This window comes from Oncorhynchus mykiss, chromosome 17 (genome assembly GCF_013265735.2).
Source record: "Oncorhynchus mykiss isolate Arlee chromosome 17, USDA_OmykA_1.1, whole genome shotgun sequence".
In the NCBI taxonomy this organism is placed as follows: Eukaryota; Metazoa; Chordata; class Actinopteri; order Salmoniformes; family Salmonidae; genus Oncorhynchus; species Oncorhynchus mykiss.
Window position 1 is genome coordinate 3540593 of NC_048581.1, and position 20113 is coordinate 3560705.

At 43.1% G+C, this 20113-nt stretch overlaps 1 protein-coding gene across 1 annotated transcript; it reads left to right on the forward strand.

The window, feature by feature from the left end:
- Window positions 1-11311: 11311 nt before the first annotated feature.
- Window positions 11312-16733, forward strand: LOC110506843 (piggyBac transposable element-derived protein 4). The gene is made up of 4 exons (XM_036948642.1): window positions 11312-11705; window positions 12211-12243; window positions 12866-12974; window positions 13714-16733. Exons 1-4 carry the CDS (start codon window positions 11558-11560, stop codon window positions 15521-15523), a joined length of 2100 nt encoding a protein of 699 aa, XP_036804537.1. The 5' UTR covers window positions 11312-11557; the 3' UTR covers window positions 15524-16733.
- The last annotated feature ends 3380 nt before the right edge of the window (window positions 16734-20113 follow it).

Genomic DNA, 20113 nt, shown 5'->3' on the forward strand with positions numbered 1-20113 from the left:
GAGCTGAGTTCAACTGTTGTACCCCATCAGAACCCAAATAAGCTTTTTTTACTCCAATGTTTATAAACAATGTAAATCAACACTGTATTTCCTCAACATGGTTAAAACTATAATGTTGATATCATGGATGGTCAGTCCTTGCATCCATAGGTCTGTCTATGAATTTGAGACTAGTTACATTTCTCCAGTCCCATCCATCATCTTATTACCAAAATAGTGGTGGAATTACAGATTTGTTATTGGTTGAACTGCAGATTGGTTGATTGAATGATGTGGCTTTTTAAAGGAAACCTAGTATTTAAACAGCAACAGAATATTTAAGCAATAAGGCACGAGGGGGTGTGGTATATGGCCAATATACCACGGCTAAGGGCTGTGTCCACGGTGCATCGTGCTTAAGAACAGCCCTTAGCCGTGGTATATTGGCCATATACCACACCACCTCGTGCCTTATTGCTTAAATATAACACATGCCTATAACATCAGCTTAGTTAAACTGTCAGAATCCAAAATAAGCTTTTTTTACTCCAATGTTTAGAAACAATGTAAACCAACACTGTATCACCTCAACATGGTTGAACCTATAATGTTGATATAATGGATGGTCAGTCCTTGCATCCATAGGTCTGTCTATGAATTTGAGAGTAGTTACATTTCTCCAGCCACATCCATCATCATCTTATTACCTAAACAGTGGTGGAATGTGTAATTACATCATCACATCATTGTTACATCATAAACGTTTATGAAGTGGCAGAGTGACGCTTTATTGTTTGAGCTGCAGATTGGTTGATTTGATTATGGCTTTTTTAATGGGGCAATCTAGGATTTAAACAGCAACAAAATGGCTGCCCAGGGACTTGGTTTGGTAAACGGATGGGGGTTGGAGAAATGGACCCCTCTCTCAAATTCATAGAGAAAGTTATTGTAGCAACCTCGTCAAGAAGTTCAGACATCTTGGCGTAACAGTTATAAGGTGTTGACAGTCGCTGGACCCAGGTTTGAGTTCAGCTCAGGGCCTCACCCTGAATTCACTACACTATGAATACAAGGACTGGCCGTCCCATGAGGTCAAAATGATAGTTTTAATCAGATTTTAAGTCTATACAGTGTTAGTTTACAAACAATGGTGTTTAACGAGCTCATGTTTTGGTTTCTGATGGGGGAAATACAGTTGAAACATTTGAGGCATTTATAAGTTATATTCTTCAAGAACCAATAGCTATTATGATGTCATAATGATGTATGATGCTGTAAGGGCTGATTCCATTCAGTCGACTGGTCGATTGTTTGGTCGACAGGCTGTTAGTCGAACATTTGCAAGTATACAGTCAGTGTTTACTCTGCGTTCATTTGTCTCTGCGCCACGTCAGAATCATTGCCGCCACACCAAAATAAACATCCGATTTCTAACAGACATAGTTTACAATTAAGTTCTGTAAATTCACGTTCGCTTTTTCTTGGTAAATAGATAATCTTTGTTGGGTTCAACACAGTTCTGAAGGTTATTTAGCTCTGTGAGCTGCGGCCTCAAGAGTAAAAAAAACTCACCAGTGACCAGTTCGTAGTACAGAAGCTCTGCGACGCGAAACACAATTCACTTGAATCAACCTCAGAGCTCCAATAAAGGTACGTTAGCTTGTTGTGTTTGACTAACGTTAGCTAGCCAACTAGTTAACTACATCAGCTAGCTATAACCTACAAACACAATTCACTTGAATCAACCTCAGAGCTCCAATAAAGGTACGTTAGCTTGTTGTGTTTGACTAACGTTAGCTAGCCAACTAGTTAACTACATCAGCTAGCTATAACCTACAAACACAATTCACTTGAATCAACCTCAGAGCTCCAATAAAGGTACGTTAGCTTGTTGTGTTTGACTAACGTTAGCTAGCCAACTAGTTAACTACATAAGCTAGCTATAACCTACAAACATAATTCAGATCTATGAAAATTGTAACTTTTAACTAGCTAATATCCACCAGTATGTCGATGATAGACACAGGGTTAACTAACGTTACTAGTCTAGCAAGTTAGCTAGCTAGTTGGTTTGGATCTGTATCAAGTGCTAGCAAGATAGCTATATTTATCAGTCTTCCATTTATTTATTTTCTATTTATTTTGTCAGATGAGTTTATTGCATTTTTCCAGCCACTGCAGCAAAAGAGAAATGGGGGAGAAATGGGGGAGCTTGGATAAGAGTGTCAGGTAACCTTAACTTAGCTAGCTAACCTCAAATCAGCCTGAATTAAATTAAACTTTCTTTAGTTAACTTTTTTAAAAGCTTAAGCTATCGTTTTTATAACAAGTGTATGGCTTACTTTACTAGACAGAGAAGAGGCAGAATCCCGGGAGTGAGGTAGGGATGCACGAAGGACAGAGAGGAGAGTGGAAGAGAGGAACAGAGGAGAGTGGAAGAGAGGAACAGAGGAGAGTGGAAGAGAGGAACAGAGGAGAGAGGAACAGAGAAGAGAGGAGAGTGGAACAGAGGAGAGAGTGGAACAGAGTAGAGTGGAAGAGAGGAGAGTGGAAGAGAGGAGAGTGGAACAGAGGATAGAGGAAGAGAGGAGAGTGGAACAGAGGAGAGTGGAACAGAGGATAGAGGAAGAGAGGAGAGTGGAACAGAGGAGTAGGTAAAAGGAGAGGAGGAAGGCCAAGGAAGCACCACCGCCAACCCAAAGTGGCTTAACATTGATACGACTGAAGCCTTGGCTTTATAATACGCCACATGGTGAGTCACCTCTCCTTTAATTAGGCGAAGGGTTAAACATGTTGGTGCATATTTAGTCTGAACTAGTCAACAGTGTTGTCAGAGGTGGAGAGGTGGAGGCCAGGTGGAGGAGGAGGAGAGGGAGAGGCCAGGTGGAGGAGAGGCCAGGTGGAGGAGAGGGAGAGGCCAGGTGGAGAGAGAGAGGCCAGGTGGAGGAGGAGGAGAGGGAGAGGCCAGGTGGAGAGAGAGAGGCCGGGAGGAGAGGGAGAGGCCAGGTGGAGGAGGAGGAGAGGGAGAGGCCAGGTGGAGGAGGAGGAGAGGCCAGGTGGAGAGGGAGGAGGAGAGGGAGAGGCCAGGTGGAGGAGGAGAGAGAGAGAGGCCAGGTGGAGAGGGAGAGAGAGGCCAGGTGGAAAGGGAGGGAGAGGCCAGGTGGAGGAGGAGGAGAGGGAAAGGAGAGGCCAGGTGGAGGAGGAGGAGAGGGAAAGGCCAGGAGGAGGAGGAGGAGGAGAGGGAGAGGCCAGGTGGAGAGAGAGAGGCCAGGTGGAGGAGGAGGAGAGGGAGAGGCCAGGTGGAGAGGGAGAGGCCAGGTGGAGGAGGAGAGGCCAGGTGGAGGAGAAGGAGAGGGAGAGGCCAGGTGGAGAGGGAGAGGCCAGGTGGAGAGAGAGGCCAGGTGGAGAGGGAGGAGGAGAGGGAGAGGCCAGGTGGAGGAGGAGAGGCCAGGTGGAGGAGGATGAGAGGGAGGAGGAGGAGAGGGAGGGAGAGGCCAGGTGGAGAGGGAGAGGCCAGGTGGAGGAGGAGAGAGAGAGGCCGGGAGGAGAGGGAGAGGCCAGGTGGAGGAGGAGGAGAGGGAGAGGCCAGGTGGAGAGGGAGAGGCCAGGTGGAGGAGGATGAGAGGGAGGAGGAGGAGAGGGAGGGAGAGGCCAGGTGGAGAGGGAGGGAGAGGCCAGGTGGAGGAGGAGAGAGAGAGGCCAGGTGGAGAGGGAGGGAGAGGCCAGGTGGAGGAGGAGGAGAGGGAGAGGCCAGGTGGAGAGGGAGGAGGAGGAGGTAAAAACATTTTGTTTTTAAATGCTGTGAAGGAAACCAATGTGTTGGATAAACTAAAACAAACTAGTTATTAATCACTTATTTTCTTTTCAGTAGCATGAATCTTTGAATTGAAATGAAGCATTTTATAGATGCCCCCACCAACTAGCTAACTTTCCCCCAGAGGAAACAAAACAAGGGTTGTAAAAGTATGCTAGACATTTATAGGATAAATCATATCTAGTTTGATGTTTCTGTGATAATTAATTAGTTATTGACTTTTTACCATTTTAAATGGCTGTATTTCCTTTGTCTTTTTTCTTTTTCCATTTTCACAGCCTTATTCTAAAAATCCATTCAATGTCCCCCCCCCCCCCCTCCTCTACACACAATACCCCACAATGACAGAGCTAAAACAGTTTCTTAAAGAAATGTTTGTATAACAAATATAATTTTAAAAAAAAACTGATATCACATTATCATCAGTATTCAGACCCTTTCCTCAGCACTTTGTTGAAGCACCGTTGGCAGCATAGATTACAGCATAGAGTTTTCTTGAGTATGACGTTACAATCTTGGCCAACGTGTATTTGGGTAGTTCCTCATATTCTTCTCAGCAGATCCTCTCAAGCTCTGTCAGGTTGGATGGGGAGTGTTGCTGCGCAGCTATTCCCAGTCCCTGCCGCTGAAAAACATCCCCACAGCATGATGCTGCCACCACCATGCTTCACTGCAGGGATGGTGCCAAGTTTCCTCCAGATGTGACGCTTGGCGTTCAAGCCCATGAGTTCAATCTTGGTTTCATTAGTCCATAGAATCTTGTTTCTCATGGTCTGAGAGTCTTTGGGTGCCCAAGGGTCTTCTCCCCTGATTGGTCAGTTTGGCCGGGCGGCGAGCTCTAGGAAGAATCTTGGTGGTTCCAAACTTCTTCCAATTTAAGATTGATGGCCACTATGTTCTTGGGGAACTTCAAAGCTGCAGAAATTTGTATCGGAGGGGCCTGTATCGGAGGGGCCTGTATCGGAGGGGCCGGTATCGGAGGGGCCTGTATCGGAGGGGCCGGTATCGGAGGGGCCTGTATCGGAGGGGCCGGTATCGGAGGGGCCTGTATCGGAGGGGCCTGTATCGGAGGGGCCTGTATCGGAGGGGCCTGTATCGGAGGGGCCTGTATCGGAGGGGCCGGTATCGGAGGGGCCTGTATCGGAGGGGCCTGTATCGGAGGGGCCTGTATCGGAGGGGCCTGTATTGGCCTGTATTGGTGACACGGTCTGCTTAGAGTTTCTAGCCTACAATCATCCACTTTACTACTAATAGGAAAGAAATAAGACAGAATATGACTATTGTTGCTCACTTGACTGTCTAAGACAATTGTCAAATACGTTTATCAAAGCATTTAAACATTAAGAACAAATTATTGCGCATCATCATGGGCTTTTAGCTGAAATAAACAGTGGATTTCTGCTTTTGTCTCCTTTAACCATCTGTCTGACTTTGTTGTTCACACAGGAGAGAGACTTGACTATCGTGGATCCTCTGGGGAGCCTCAACAACAACATGATGCACAGCAGAGTCTCTCCACATCAGAACATCTCAAGAAACACCAGCAGACACCCACAGGGGATAAATCTAACCATTGCTCTGTCTGTGGGAAGAGTTACTCAAGATCAGATTCACTGAAAGCACACCAGAGAATTCACACTGGAGACAAATCTTATACCTGTGATCAATGTGGGAAGAGTTTTGCTACATCGAGCAAGCTGACTATACACCAGAGAAAACACACGGGAGAGAAATCTTTTCACTGCTCAGACTGTGGGAAGAGTTACTCAAGATCAGATTCACTAAAAGCACACCAGAGAATTCACACTGGAGAGAAACCTTATAGCTGTGATCATTGTGGGAAGAGTTTTACTACATTGAGCCAGCTGACTATACACCAGAGCAATCACACAGGAGAGAAACCTTACAACTGCTCTGACTGTGGAAAGAGTTTTGTTATATCAGGATATTTAAAATCACACCAGAGAATACACACAGGAGAGAAACCTTATAGCTGTGATCAATGTGACAAGAATTTTAGTCACTCAAGCAGCCTGATTGTACACCAGAGAACACACACAGGAGAGAAGCCTTATAGCTGTGATCAATGTGGGAAGAGTTTTACTGAATCTACTCAGCTGACTAAGCACCAGAGAAAACACACAGGGGAGGAAATATCACCATTGTTGTGACTGTGGAAAGAGTTTTGTTTTGTCAGGACTTTTATAATCACACCAGACAAGACACACCGGAGAGAAGTCTCATAGCCGAAAACAACATGACAAAAGATACTCTGATAAAATATCTGATTAAACATCATACATGAAGGAGTTGAATGCTTTTAACATTGTAGTGGGAGTATTTTAATGATGTCACAATGTAGAATGTTTTAACATTGAGGTAGGAGTATTTTAATGATGTCACAATGTAGAATGTTTTAACATTGAGGTAGGAGTATTCTAATGATGTCACAATGTAGAATGTTTTGACATTGTAGTAGGAGTATTCTAATGATGTCACAATGTACAATGTTTTAACATTGTAGTAGGAGTATTCTAATGATGTCACAATGTAGAACCCTAAACGTTTGTCCCCTGTTCCATTGATTTCAGCATGATATGGATATTAGCCTCGTGAGGGGGAAAATCCAGGTTCTGAAATTAAAGAGTTCTATTTATTTGATTAACAAAAAATAAAGTGGTGTTGCACTATTTTAGTTTTTTTATCGTCTTATGTTTTGTTGTGAAGTAAATATTTCAGTTTTTATTTCCATTGTTTTTATTTGTCCATGTCTGAAATGTGCTGTATAAATAAAGCTTGATTTGATTTGAACATATCGAAAAGCAAATTAACCCAACGACCGACCTTAACGAATCCAGTGCATTTATGTTGAAAAAATGAAAACAAACAAATGGATCAAACCGATCAATTCCACTTTTCCAGCCTGGTGGAGTGGTAAACCACGACTCCATTTAGTTGCTTCCAGCCTAGACCCACTCCAATTTGCTTACCGCCCCAACAGGTCCACAGACGACGCAATCTCAACCACACTGCACACTGCCCTAACCCATCTGGACAAGAGGAATATCTATGTGAGAATGCTGTTCATCGACTACAACTCAGCATTTAACACCAGAGTACCCTCCAAACTCGTCATCAAGCTCGAGACCCTGGGTCTCGACCCCGCCCTGTGCAACTGGGTACTGGACTTCCTGACGGGCCGCCCCCAGGTGGTGAGGGTAGGTAACAACATCTCCACCCCGCTGATCCTCAACACTGGGGCCACACAAGGGTGCTTTCTGAGCTCTCTCCTGTACTCCCTGTTCACCTACGACTGCGTGGCCACGCACGCCTCCAACTCAATCATCAAGTTTGCGGATGACACTACAGTGGTAGGTTTGATTACCAACAACGACGAGACGGCCTACAGGGAGGAGGTGAGGGCCCTCGGAGTGTGGTGTCAGGAAAATAACCTCACACTCAACGTCAACAAAACAAAGGAGATGATCGTGGACTTCAGGAAACAGCAGAGGGAGCACCCCCACATCCACATCGAAGGGACAGTAGAGGGTAGTAAGTTTTAAGTTCCTCAGTAGATGAGGAACTTGCAGTATATGGTATAGAGTACAGTATATACATATGATATGAGTATTGTAGGGTATGTAAACATTATATAAAGTGGCATTGTTTAAAGTGACTAGTGATACATTTATTACATCCAATTTGTAATTATTTTAAAGTGGCTAGAGATTTTAGTCAGTATGTTGGCAGCAGCCACTCAATGCTAGTGATGGCTGTTTAACAGTCTGATGGCCTTGAGATAGAATACGTTTTTCAGTCTCTTGGTCCCAGCTTTGATGCACCTTTACTGACCTCGCCTTCTGGATGATAGTGGGGTGAACAGGCAGTGGCTCGGGTGGTTGTTGTCCTTGATGATCTATTTGGCCTTCCTGTGACATCGGGTGGTGTTGGTGTCCTGGAGAGCATGTAATTTGCCCTCGGTGATGTGTTGTGCAGACCTCAGTACCCTCTGGAGAGCCTTACGGTTGTGGGCGGAGCAGTTGCCGTACCTGGCGGTGATACAGCCCGACAGGATGCTCTCGATTGTGCATCTGTACAAATTTGTGAGTGTTTTTGGTGACAAGTCAAATTTCTTCAGCCTCCTGAGGTTGAAGAGGCACTATTGCGCCTTCTTCACCACGCTGTCTGTGTGGGTGGACTATTTCAGTTTGTCCGTGATATGTACGCCGAGGAACTTAAAACTTTCCACCTTCTCCACTACTGTCCCGTCGATGTGGATAAGGGGTTGCTGGATCGAATCCCGAGCTGGCAAGGTAAAAGTATGGTGTTGAACAAGACAGTTCAGGGGCAGTGTCCAGAAGCACATTTTGAAGCGCTCTGATTGGTTGGGAATGGCAGGGCAATGATGGGTGAAGGATAATTTAGGTAGGCTGAGCAGCCAAACTAACGGGATTGAAGGGACTGTTAGGTAGAGGAGAAGGATGGCTTTTATTGCACCCCCACTACCAAATATGGTGATGAGAGGAAGCCCAGTGGTACAAGATGGCGAGATTGATTTTGGCCGACATTCTGCTATTTTCTCATTGATGAAACGTTTGATCTCAATACAGTTTTCTGTTTCCATAACTAGAATCTGTAACAAACAGAGTGTACTACGTTGTAGACTTTACCCTTTTGCCAAAGTTTCAAAGACATTGCGTTGTTTAGAAGGAGTGCGAGGACGTATTGAGTTGTTGCACACGCGCACTTCACACAGTAGGCGTTCCCTAACGGACATATGCAAATAATACCAGAACGCGCCAATAGGATCTCGCTAGCTCCTGCTTGGCTCTGCCCACCTCCTTGCTTGTTCTGTCCACTATGATTAATTTGCTCCCATTGGAAACGACAGGCTCTGGTCCATCTTGGGTAAATTATACAAATATTTGGCCACGCGGTCTGTGAAGGGCATGAGGTGTGGCTGACATTAGCCAACTTGAGCTAGATACCGAGCTAGCATACAAACTTTATTTGAATGTTTTATTAACCACAAATTAATAGGAAAAGTACATGGTTTCTATAAGTGTATATGAAGGACAATTAGGGTAGGGGCGGGGGGGGCGGGGGGGGGGGGGGGGGGGGGGGGGGGCGGGGCAATATCACATTGCACAAGGACCTTTAAAGGAACATACAGTTATAATAGTATTATATATTTGTAAGGTAATAAAATGTGGTGTTTTGTTTGTACATTTGTGAATTAGAAATTTGGTCAAAATAATTTAATTTAATTACATCAAATTGTAATCATCTTATTTCGTAAGTGAAGAATCCAAGCAGTACATCTCTCCATGATAGTGTAAAATCTTCATAAATGTGTTAAATTATAAATGGTGTAAAGTACTACTTAAGTTGTTTTTGGGGGTATCTGTACTTTTACTATTTATATTTCTATTTTAGCTAACTTTTACTTCACTTCATTCCTAAAGAAAATGATGTACTTTTTACTCCATACATTTTGACAGGAAAATGGTCCAATTCACACACTTATCAAGAGAGCATCCCTGGTCGTCCCTACTGCCTCTAATCTGGAGGACTCACTAAACAGAGAACATCCCTGGTCATGCCTACTGCCTCTGATCTAGCGGGCTCACTAAACAGAGAACATCCCTACTGCCTCTAATCTGGAGGACTCACTAAACAGAGAACATCCCTGGTCGTCGTTAATGCCTCTGATCTGGAGGACTCACTAAACAGAGAACATACCTGGTCGTCCCTACTGCCTCTGGCGGACTCACTAAACAGAGATGCTTCATTTGAAGGTTATTTCTGAGTGTGGGAGTGTGCCCCTGGCTATCCGTAAATAAAAACATTTTACATAATCGTGCAGTCTGGTTTGCTTAATATAAGGAATTTGAAATGGTTTAAACTTTTACTTTAGATACTTAAGTATACTTTAGCAATTCAATTTACTTAAGTATATTTAAAACCAAATACTTTTAGACTTTTACTCAAATAGAATTTTACTGGGTGACTTTCACTTTTTCTATTAAGGTATCTTTACTTTTACTCAAGTATGACTACTGAGTACTTTTTCCACCACTGTCAATGATGAATCTACTGGTGTCTTTGCCACAGATTCCCTACACGAATACAATGCCACAAAAGATACAACACGGTTTCTGGGTGGTCATTACAAAATGTACAACACTGTTTCTGGGTGGTCATTACAAAATATACAACACTGTTTCTGGGTGGTCATTACAAAATGTACAACACGGTTTCTGGGTGGTCATTACAAAATATACAACACTGTTTCTGGGTGGTCATTACAAAATATACAACACTGTTTCTGGGTGGTCATTACAAAACATACAACACTGTTTCTGGGTGGTCATTACAAAATGTACAACACTGTTTCTGGGTGGTCATTACAAAACATACAACACTGTTTCTGGGTGGTCATTACAAAATATACAACACTGTTTCTGGGTGGTCATTACAAAAGATACAACACTGTTTCTGGGTGGTCATTACAAAACATACAACACTGTTTCTGGGTGGTCATTACAAAATGTACAATTTGAATTTATGTTTTTCCTCTTTACTTCATATAGTGGTTGGCAGGATAATATTTCTGAATAATTTAAAAATAAACTTCCTTAATTGTCTTAATAAGTTGGTTTGTGTGTGGCAACATTCAACCTTTTTCCCAACAGATATTATCAATAAAACCATTCCAATAAGGCATGTAAGATACAGATACAAAATTATTTTGAAAATATAGTTCTATTGTTGTTGAATGGACTAAAATAAAAACACATCTTTCCTACTGATGAGTCAACAGGTTTAATTGTAGGTATGTTCTGACTGGTCTTGACATATTCCTGAATAATAAAGCAACACCTGAGGGAATGACATCTAAAACAATGGCAAAATGTTTAGGTGTTACAGGGACCTTGTAAAGTGATCAGAATTCCTTATAATGAAGTAAAAGACCCTCTGCATTTACCAGTTGTCTCACCAATAGCATATTATTTAGGAAACAATATTCTAAAAACAAAGAAGTATTTTTATACAATATGTCCCGATTATTTCATATATAATATCTGTGTGGAGAAAAATGATGCTTAAGTAAAGCTGTCGATGAAAAGCAGAGTTTCACTGGAACTTTCTCAATATTATAACTGCGAACCAACATGACCAAACCGACTCGGTAGTACAGAGTAGATCAATATAGCGTTGCAAAAATATTGCATTGTGGGTAATTTAGAAGATAGCCGGAAATAGGTTAATAAATATGTAATAACGCAAAAACATTTAGTACTTTTGTACATATAGGTAACCAGATCGTGACAGAAACTACGTTACTAAGTCTTTAACTACACTGTTGTTACATTGGTGGGTAAAATGTCATGCTTCCTTAACGACAACTTGTCTGATCATTAAAATATACATTTCTCACAACTGCGTTACCCCCTCCAGTCAGCAGATGGCAGTCTGAGACTTTAAGGCGATGCTGCTGATGTGACGTATAATGTAGTGGACGGAACGCTTCTTTCAACAGCAGCAACAGTTAGTCAGACACCTCGGTAGCGTGCTAGACAAAATAGACGAAACAATAAAGCTCTTTAGACGCTTTAGTGTATATTAGCCGCTGTGTTTTAAACACACTTCTGTCGTCTAGTTAGTTATCAGATTTAATTTAATATTTACGGTGTTGTTATTATTGGTCATCTAGCTCGCTGGTTAAGTTAGCATTAGCCTACCTAGCTAACATCTCCGACCATGTGTTCACTAAGCTACTCTCCTCCTGACAAAGAAGAGGAGGTCTGCTGGACGGAGAAAGAAGGTCTGTGGCTGAATGTTGTCGTAAAAGAGGAGAAGGAAGAGGACCATGTCACTATAGAAAAACAAGTAGATGCGGAGGCCACGGGTATGATAAAACATTATTTTTTACTGCTCTAACTACGTTGGAGACCAGTTTATAAAAGCAATAAGGCACCTCGAGGGTTTGTAGTAAATGGCCAATATACCACGGCTAAGGGCTGTGTCCGCGGTGCGTCGTGCTTAAGAACAGCCCTTAGCCGTGGTATATTGGCCATATACCACACCCCCTCGTGCCTTATTGCTTAAATATAACACATGCCTATAACATTAGCTTAGTTTTTTGTCAGAATCCAAAATAAGCTTTTTTTTTACTCCAATGTTTATAAACAATGTAAATCAACACTGTATAGCCTCAATATGATTAAAACTATAATGTTGATATCATAGATGGTCAGTCCTTGCATCCATAGGTCTGTCTATGAATTTGAGAGTAGTTACATTTCTCCAGCCCCATCCTTCATCTTATTACCAAAATAGTGGTGTAATTACAGCTTTGTTATTGGTTGAACTGCAGATTGATTGTTGTGGCTTTTTTTTATATACTTCTACAGGATCTCCAAATCTGGACAGTTGCTGCTCTGATGGTAAATAATGTACTTACATTCAGTAATCTTGCTCTGATGGTAAATAATGTACTTACATTCAGTAATCTTGCTCTGATTTGTCATCCCGAAGGTCCCAGTAGTTTTGTTTGATAAAATCCATGTTTATATCCTGATCCATGTTGTATACAGCGTTTTGCATGAATTCCGACTCTTTCAACTTGCAACAAAACAATTTATGAAATCTAAATCGGCAAAACGTTGTTTAACCCGGGTCAAGTTTGGTTCCTGTGCAAATCCCCCAGACACTCTAGAAGACAACCAAACTTGTTTCATCATTCTACATTACATATTGGCTACGCAACACGTCAATTATACCACGAAGGTCAGCCATCATTAAGCACCAATGAGAAGAGCTGTGTTCACTTGATTGACAGTGTCTTGGTCCAATGACCACCTATCATTTTGAAACATAGCTAGCTAGATAGCCAATGAGCTGGGCTTTCCAGCAGTATGTGAACGGAAACAGGACACACGGTAGTTTACATTGGTTCGTTCTCTTCTACAAACTTTTCTCAAAACTGAAAAAGTGAAGACATGACTACTAAAAGTGGAAAAGCTAAGTCAAAGTCCGAGTATAAACATGTTGATGATATTATTGCAGAAATTGAGAGTGACACAGAAGGAATGGACGAGGACTCTGTGAGTGACCACAGTTATGATTCCAGCGAGGAAGAAATGTTTTTGGAAGGAAAAGATCCACTTTTAGATCAGTAAGTGAAATAGGTTTTTGCTTCTTGTGCTTATGCAGTTGTTTAAATGGTTGTCTATTCATTTGAGACATTTATATATGTGTGTGTGTGTGTGTGTGTACATACACACACACACACACACAATACCGGTCAAACGTTTGGACACACCTACTCATTCCAGGGTTTTTCTTAATTTTTACTATTTTCTACATTGTAGAATAATAGTGAAGACACCCAAACTAGGAAATAACACATTGATGCAGGGCTCACCTGTAATGTATTGGTGCAGGGCTCTCACCTGTAATGTATTGATGCAGGGCTCTCACCGGTAATGTATTGATGCAGGGCTCTCACCGGTAATGTATTGATGCAGGGCTCACCTGTAATGTATTGATGCAGGGCTCACCTGTAATGTATTGATGCAGGGCTCTCACCTGTAATGTATTGATGCAGGGCTCTCACCTGTAATGTATTGATGCAGGGCTCTCACCTGTAATGTATTGATGCAGGGCTCTCACCTGTAATGTATTGATGCAGGGCTCTCACCTGTAATGTATTGATGCAGGGCTCTCACCGGTAATGTATTGATGCAGGGCTCTCACCTGTAATGTATTGATGCAGGGCTCTCACCTGTAATGTATTGATGCAGGGCTCTCACCTGTAATGTATTGATGCAGGGCTCACCTCTACTAAACTAAAGGTTAAATAAAATAACAGTAAACTTGAGAGCTAACTTAATGGTTTTTTTTATCCTCAATAGTGGTAGAGACTCTGACTCTGATGACCTCTGGGTGCCACTCCAAAGAGACCACAGTCCTCCATCCCCTACTCATTCCAACGTAGGAACTGGTTCCTCCAGTATGACCCCTGCTGTCTCTGGCTCCACACCCACCCTGGCCCGGCCATCTAGAGGTGTGAAGAAGTCAGCCCAGAAGCGGAGGAGGGCCAGTGAACCAGCGACAACTACCACCGAGGCAGAGGACCGTTGGCACACTGTGCTAGAAGATGACGTGGAGCCACTTCCACCAACATTTAGACCGAAAAGGCAGCCAGGACCTCAGCTGGACATGACTGCAGAGTACAGCCCCCTTCATCTTTTCCAGATGTTTTTCTCCTTGTCCGTTCTTGATTCGCTGGTTTCTAACACCAACAAGTATGGGGCTAAGAAACAAGCAGGCAAGAAAGAGACATGGAAGCCCATTTCCATCCAAGACCTGTACTGTTACATCTCACTGGTAATTTACATGGGGTTGGTGAAGTTGAAAACCCTGAAGGACTACTGGAGAACGTCAACACTCTACCAACTGCCTTTCCCCACCACTGTCATGTCTTCTAACAGGTTTCTGACTATCTCGCGGGCGCTTCATATCAGTGACCCACAAGTTGATGAGGTCAATGACAAGAAGAGAGGCACAGCAAGCTTTGATAGGCTCTGCAAAATCAAACCTCTCTACTCCAGCATGGTTGAGGCCTGCAAGACCCATTTTCAGCCCAACCAGAACCTGTCCATAGATGAGAGGATAGTAGCCTCAAAGGCTAGAAATGGCCTCAAACAACATATGCCTAACAAGCAAACAAAATGGGCTTACAAACTGTTTGTTTTGGCCGATTCTGCGTGTGCCTACACTTGGAATTTTTTTGTTTACGAGGGGAAATCCATCTCAGCCACCGGTAAGGGAGTTAGTTGTGATTCCGTTGTGGAATTATTGGATTTTCCACTGCTTGGGACGGGCTTCAAACTGTTTGTGGACAACTTTTACACAAGCCCTACCCTGTTTACAAACCTGAGGAAGCTGGATGTGTGGGCTTGTGGCACCATTCGTCCCAACAGTGTAGGTTTTCCCAAAACCAAGGAGAACGACATGCCTAAGAGGGCAGAAAGGGGGACCATGCGATGGATTCGTAAACACGACCTGCTCTTTGTTAAGTGGATGGACACCAGAGAGGTGGTCATGTGCTCCAGTATCCACAAATCCTTCAGTGGCGATCACGTCAACAGGCGTGTGAAGGACGCTAATGATGCATGGACCACTAAAGATGTCCCCATTCCTGCTGCTGTGAAGGATTACAACAAGAGCATGGGAGGAGTTGTGGACCTGTCAGGCGCTCTGCTGGGCTACAACAATGTTCTCCACAAGACAATGAAATGGTACAGGACATTGTTCTATCATTTCATCGACATCGCTGTGGTGAATGCATTCATCCTTCGTGAGGAAATGGCTCAGAGCTGTGGACAGACCCCCATGACACCGCTAGCCTTCAGAGAGCTGCTCATCCAGGAGCTTGCTGACTGCGGCACAAAGTCCACTGCAGAACCTTCTGTCCGCTCTACTCCTGTCCGCTCTACTCCTGTCCCCTCTACTCCTGTCACCAGTGGTGTTCACCTGCCAAAATGCATCACTGCAGACCTGAATGTGCCTCAGGGCCAAAAGAGTAAAGCAGGCAGGCGTCGTTGTGTTCTGTGCCACAAGAAATCTCCCGTCACCTGCACTGTTTGTGCTGTTACCCTCTGCTTCACAGCAGAAAGAGACTGCTATGGGACTTGGCATCAGCAGCACAATCTTGTGTAGACGACTGTGGGTTTAAAAATCAAATTGTAAATTGTTTTTTTCCTTCTCACTTGTTGGCCCTTGTTGGCCCTCACTTGTGGTGCGTTTATGACATTGGGTCAGTGTTGGCTGCTAACTTGGCCCTTATCTTAAATAGTTCACACTTCTGTGTTGGGAGGCGTTGGATCAGCGTTCTCGTCTCATGTTAGTACCTTTTACGTAGGGAAGCTAATGATCCATCATGTATGACATTCCTGGGTGTGTGTCAACGTAATTTTTATTTTTTATTGCCATAGCATTTTAGTATGTTCTCTATAGTCATTCACTTTGGTGCAAACTCATGAAGGGCACCTGGGAGAACGTCATACTAAAATATGATGTAGCGCTCTCATTCTTCAATGTATCAGTCGGACACTCATGAAGGACACCTGGGAGAACGTCATACTAAAATATGATGTAGCGCTCTCATTCTTCAATGTATCAGTCGGACACTCATGAAGGACACCTGGGAGAACGTCATACTAAAATATGATGTAGCGCTCTCATTCTTCAATGTATCAGTCTGACACTCATGAAGGACACCTGGGAGAACGTCATACTAAAATATGATGTAGCGCTCTCATTCTTCAATGTATCAGTCTGACACTCATGAAGGACACCTGGGAGAACGTCATACTAAAATATGATGTAGCGCTCTCATTCTTCAATGTATCAGTCGGACACTCATGAAGGACACCTGGGAGAACGTCATACTAAAATATGATGTAGCGCTCTCATTCTTCAATGTATCAGTCGGACACTCATGAAGGACACCTGGGAGAACGTCATACTAAAATATGATGTAGCGCTCTCATTCTTCAATGTGTCAGTCTGACACTCATGAAGGACACCTGGGAGAACGTCATACTAAAATATGATGTAGCGCTCTCATTCTTCAATGTATCAGTCTGACACTCATGAAGGACACCTGGGAGAACGTCATACTAAAATATGATGTAGCGCTCTCATTCTTCAATGTATCAGTCTGACACTCATGAAGGACACCTGGGAGAACGTCATACTAAAATATGATGTAGCGCTCTCATTCTTCAATGTATCAGTCTGACACTGTGCACACACACTGCTGCCATGTTGTGGACAACAGCAAAATGATCCTATCAGCTTCCTGTCTCAATGTAAGGCCTTTATTTTGCATTTCAACAATTATCAAATAAAAATAGGAAACAAATGTTTTTCTGTTTGTTTTATCTGATTTTAGATCTATTGGCTCCCGAGTGGCGCAGCGGTCTTAGGTACTACAGACCCTGGTTCGAATCCGGGCTGTATCACAGCTGTCTACGGCATCTTGCTTCTCGGTGCGAGAGGCGTTACTGCAGTCCCTGGTTTGAATCCAGGCTGCCTCACATCCGGACGTGATTGGTCCTATAGGGCGGCGCACAATTGGCCCAGGGTTCGCAGGGTTTGGCCGGGATAGGCCGTCATTGTAAATAAGAATTTATTCTTAAAGGTTAAATCAAATATTGTTATTTTCTCCTACATAAACAGCTGGGGGCTGGAGAAATGTAACCAATCTGAAATTCATAGAGAAAGCTATTATATCAACCGTAACCCTAAACCTAGCGACCTAGTAAACCTAAACCTAGTTCAGACATTTTGGTGTTGACAGTCGCTGGACCCAGGTTTGAGTTCAGCTCAGGGCCTTGCTCTGAATTCACTACACTATGAATACAAGGACTGGCCATCCATGATGTCATAATGGTTGTTTAACCAGGTTTCTAGGCTGTATAGTATATTCTAGAATTCATCCATGATGTCATAATGTTAGTTTAACCAGGTTTCTAGGATATATAGTATATTCTAGAATTCATCCATGATGTCATAATGTTAGTTTAATCAGGTTTCTAGGATATATAGTATATTCTAGAATTAATCCATGATGTCATAATGATATGACCATCCATAAGGTCAAAATTATAGGTTTAACTAGATTTCGAGGCTATACAGTGTTAGTTTACCAACAGTGGCGATATGCCAGATTATGTTTTGGTTTCTGATGGGGAAATACAGTTAAACATTTGAGGCTATTTTAAGTTATATTCTTCAAGAATCAATCGCTATTATGGCTGAGCCCATTTAGTTGATTGTTCTGGTCGAAAGGCGGCTGTTCGACCAAGATTTATGTTGTCCAACAGTCTCAAATATATACGTATGCACATACGGTCACTATATTCACACGTGTTAGTGTCCATAACTTACATACATTTCCCCTGGTGGCATTCATACGTGTTAGTGTCCATTACATACATTTCCCCTGGTGGCATTCATACGTGTTAGTGTCCATTACATACATTTCCCCTGGTGGCATTCATACGTGTTAGTGTCCATTACATACATTTCCCCTGGTGGCATTCATACGTGTTAGTGTCCATTACATACATTTCCCCTGGTGGCATTCACACGTGTTAGTGTCCATTACATACATTTCCCCTGGTGGCATTCATACGTGTTAGTGTCCATTACATACATTTCCCCTGGTGGCATTCATATGTGTTAGTGTCCATTACATACATTTCCCCTGGTGGCATTCATACGTGTTAGTGTCCATTACATACATTTCCCCTGGTGGCATTCATATGTGTTAGTGTCCATTACATACATTTCCCCTGGTGGCATTCACACGTGTTAGTGTCCATTACATACATTTCCCCTGGTGGCATTCACACGTGTTAGTGTCCATTACATACATTTCCCCTGGTGGCATTCATACGTGCTAGTGTCCATTACATACATTTCCCCTGGTGGCATTCATACGTGTTAGTGTCCATTACATACATTTCCCCTGGTGGCATTCATACGTGTTAGTGTCCATAACTTACATACATTTCCCCTGGTGGCATTCATACGTGTTAGTGTCCATTACATACATTTCCCCTGGTGGCATTCATACGTGTTAGTGTCCATTACATACATTTCCCCTGGTGGCATTCATACCTGTTAGTGTCCATTACATACATTTCCCCTGGTGGCATTCATACGTGTTAGTGTCCATTACATACATTTCCCCTGGTGGCATTCATACGTGCTAGTGTCCATTACATACATTTCCCCTGGTGGCATTCATACGTGTTAGTGTCCATAACTTACATACATTTCCCCTGGTGGCATTCATACGTGTTAGTGTCCATTACATACATTTCCCCTGGTGGCATTCATACGTGTTAGTGTCCATTACATACATTTCCCCTGGTGGCATTCATACGTGCTAGTGTCCATTACATACATTTCCCCTGGTGGCATTCACACGTGTTAGTGTCCATTACATACATTTCCCCTGGTGGCATTCATACGTGTTAGTGTCCATTACATACATTTCCCCTGGTGGCATTCATACGTGTTAGTGTCCATTACATACATTTCCCCTGGTGGCATTCATATGTGTTAGTGTCCATAACTTACATACATTTCCCCTGGTGGCATTCATACGTGTTAGTGTCCATAACTTACATACATTTCCCCTGGTGGCATTCATACGTGTTAGTGTCCATAACTTACATAAATTTCCCCTGGTGGCATTCATACGTGTTAGTGTCCATAACTTACATACATTTCCCCTGGTGGCATTCATACGTGTTAGTGTCCATAACTTACATACATTTCCCCTGGTGGCATTCATACGTGTTAGTGTCCATAACTTACATACATTTCCCCTGGTGGCATTCATACGTGTTAGTGTCCATTACATACATTTCCCCTGGTGGCATTCACACGTGTTAGTGTCCATTACATACATTTCCCCTGGTGGCATTCACACGTGTTAGTGTCCATTACATACATTTCCCCTGGTGGCATTCATACGTGTTAGTGTCCATAACTTACATACATTTCCCCTGGTGGCATTCACACGTGTTAGTGTCCATAACTTACATACATTTCCCCTGGTGGCATTCACACGTGTTAGTGTCCATTACATACATTTCCCCTGGTGGCATTCATACGTGTTAGTGTCCATAACATACATTTCCCCTGGTGGCATTCATACGTGTTAGTGTCCATTACATACATTTCCCCTGGTGGCATTCATACGTGTTAGTGTCCACGTCTTACATACATTTCCCCTGGTGGCATTCATACGTGTTAGTGTCCACGTCTTGAAAAGGAACAACAGAGATTTTTACTCCACACGAGGAAAGACAGACAATCAAAAAAGCCAAAGAGAACCGTGCTGCTGAAATGTAACAAGAAAGCAGTAAGTTCAAAGACAGATCACTGAACGTGTGTAACGGATGTGAAACGGCTAGCTTAGTTAGCGGTGCGCGGTGCGCGCTAAATAGCGGTTCTATCGGTGACGTCACTTGCATCTGAGACCTTGAAATAGTAGTTCCCCCTTGCTCTGCAAGGGCCGCGGCTTTTGTGGAGCGATGGTTTGTGGGTGACTGTTGTTGATGTGTGCAGAGGGTCCCTGGTTCGCACCCGGGTATGGGCGAGGGTCTGAAGTTATACTGTTACACTTGTACATACACTTTCTTAGAATCATGTCGAATTACTAAACTAGCAATGGAATGTTCCTCAAAATGGAAGAAGATGGGACTTTATAACCACTCTGTGGTCACT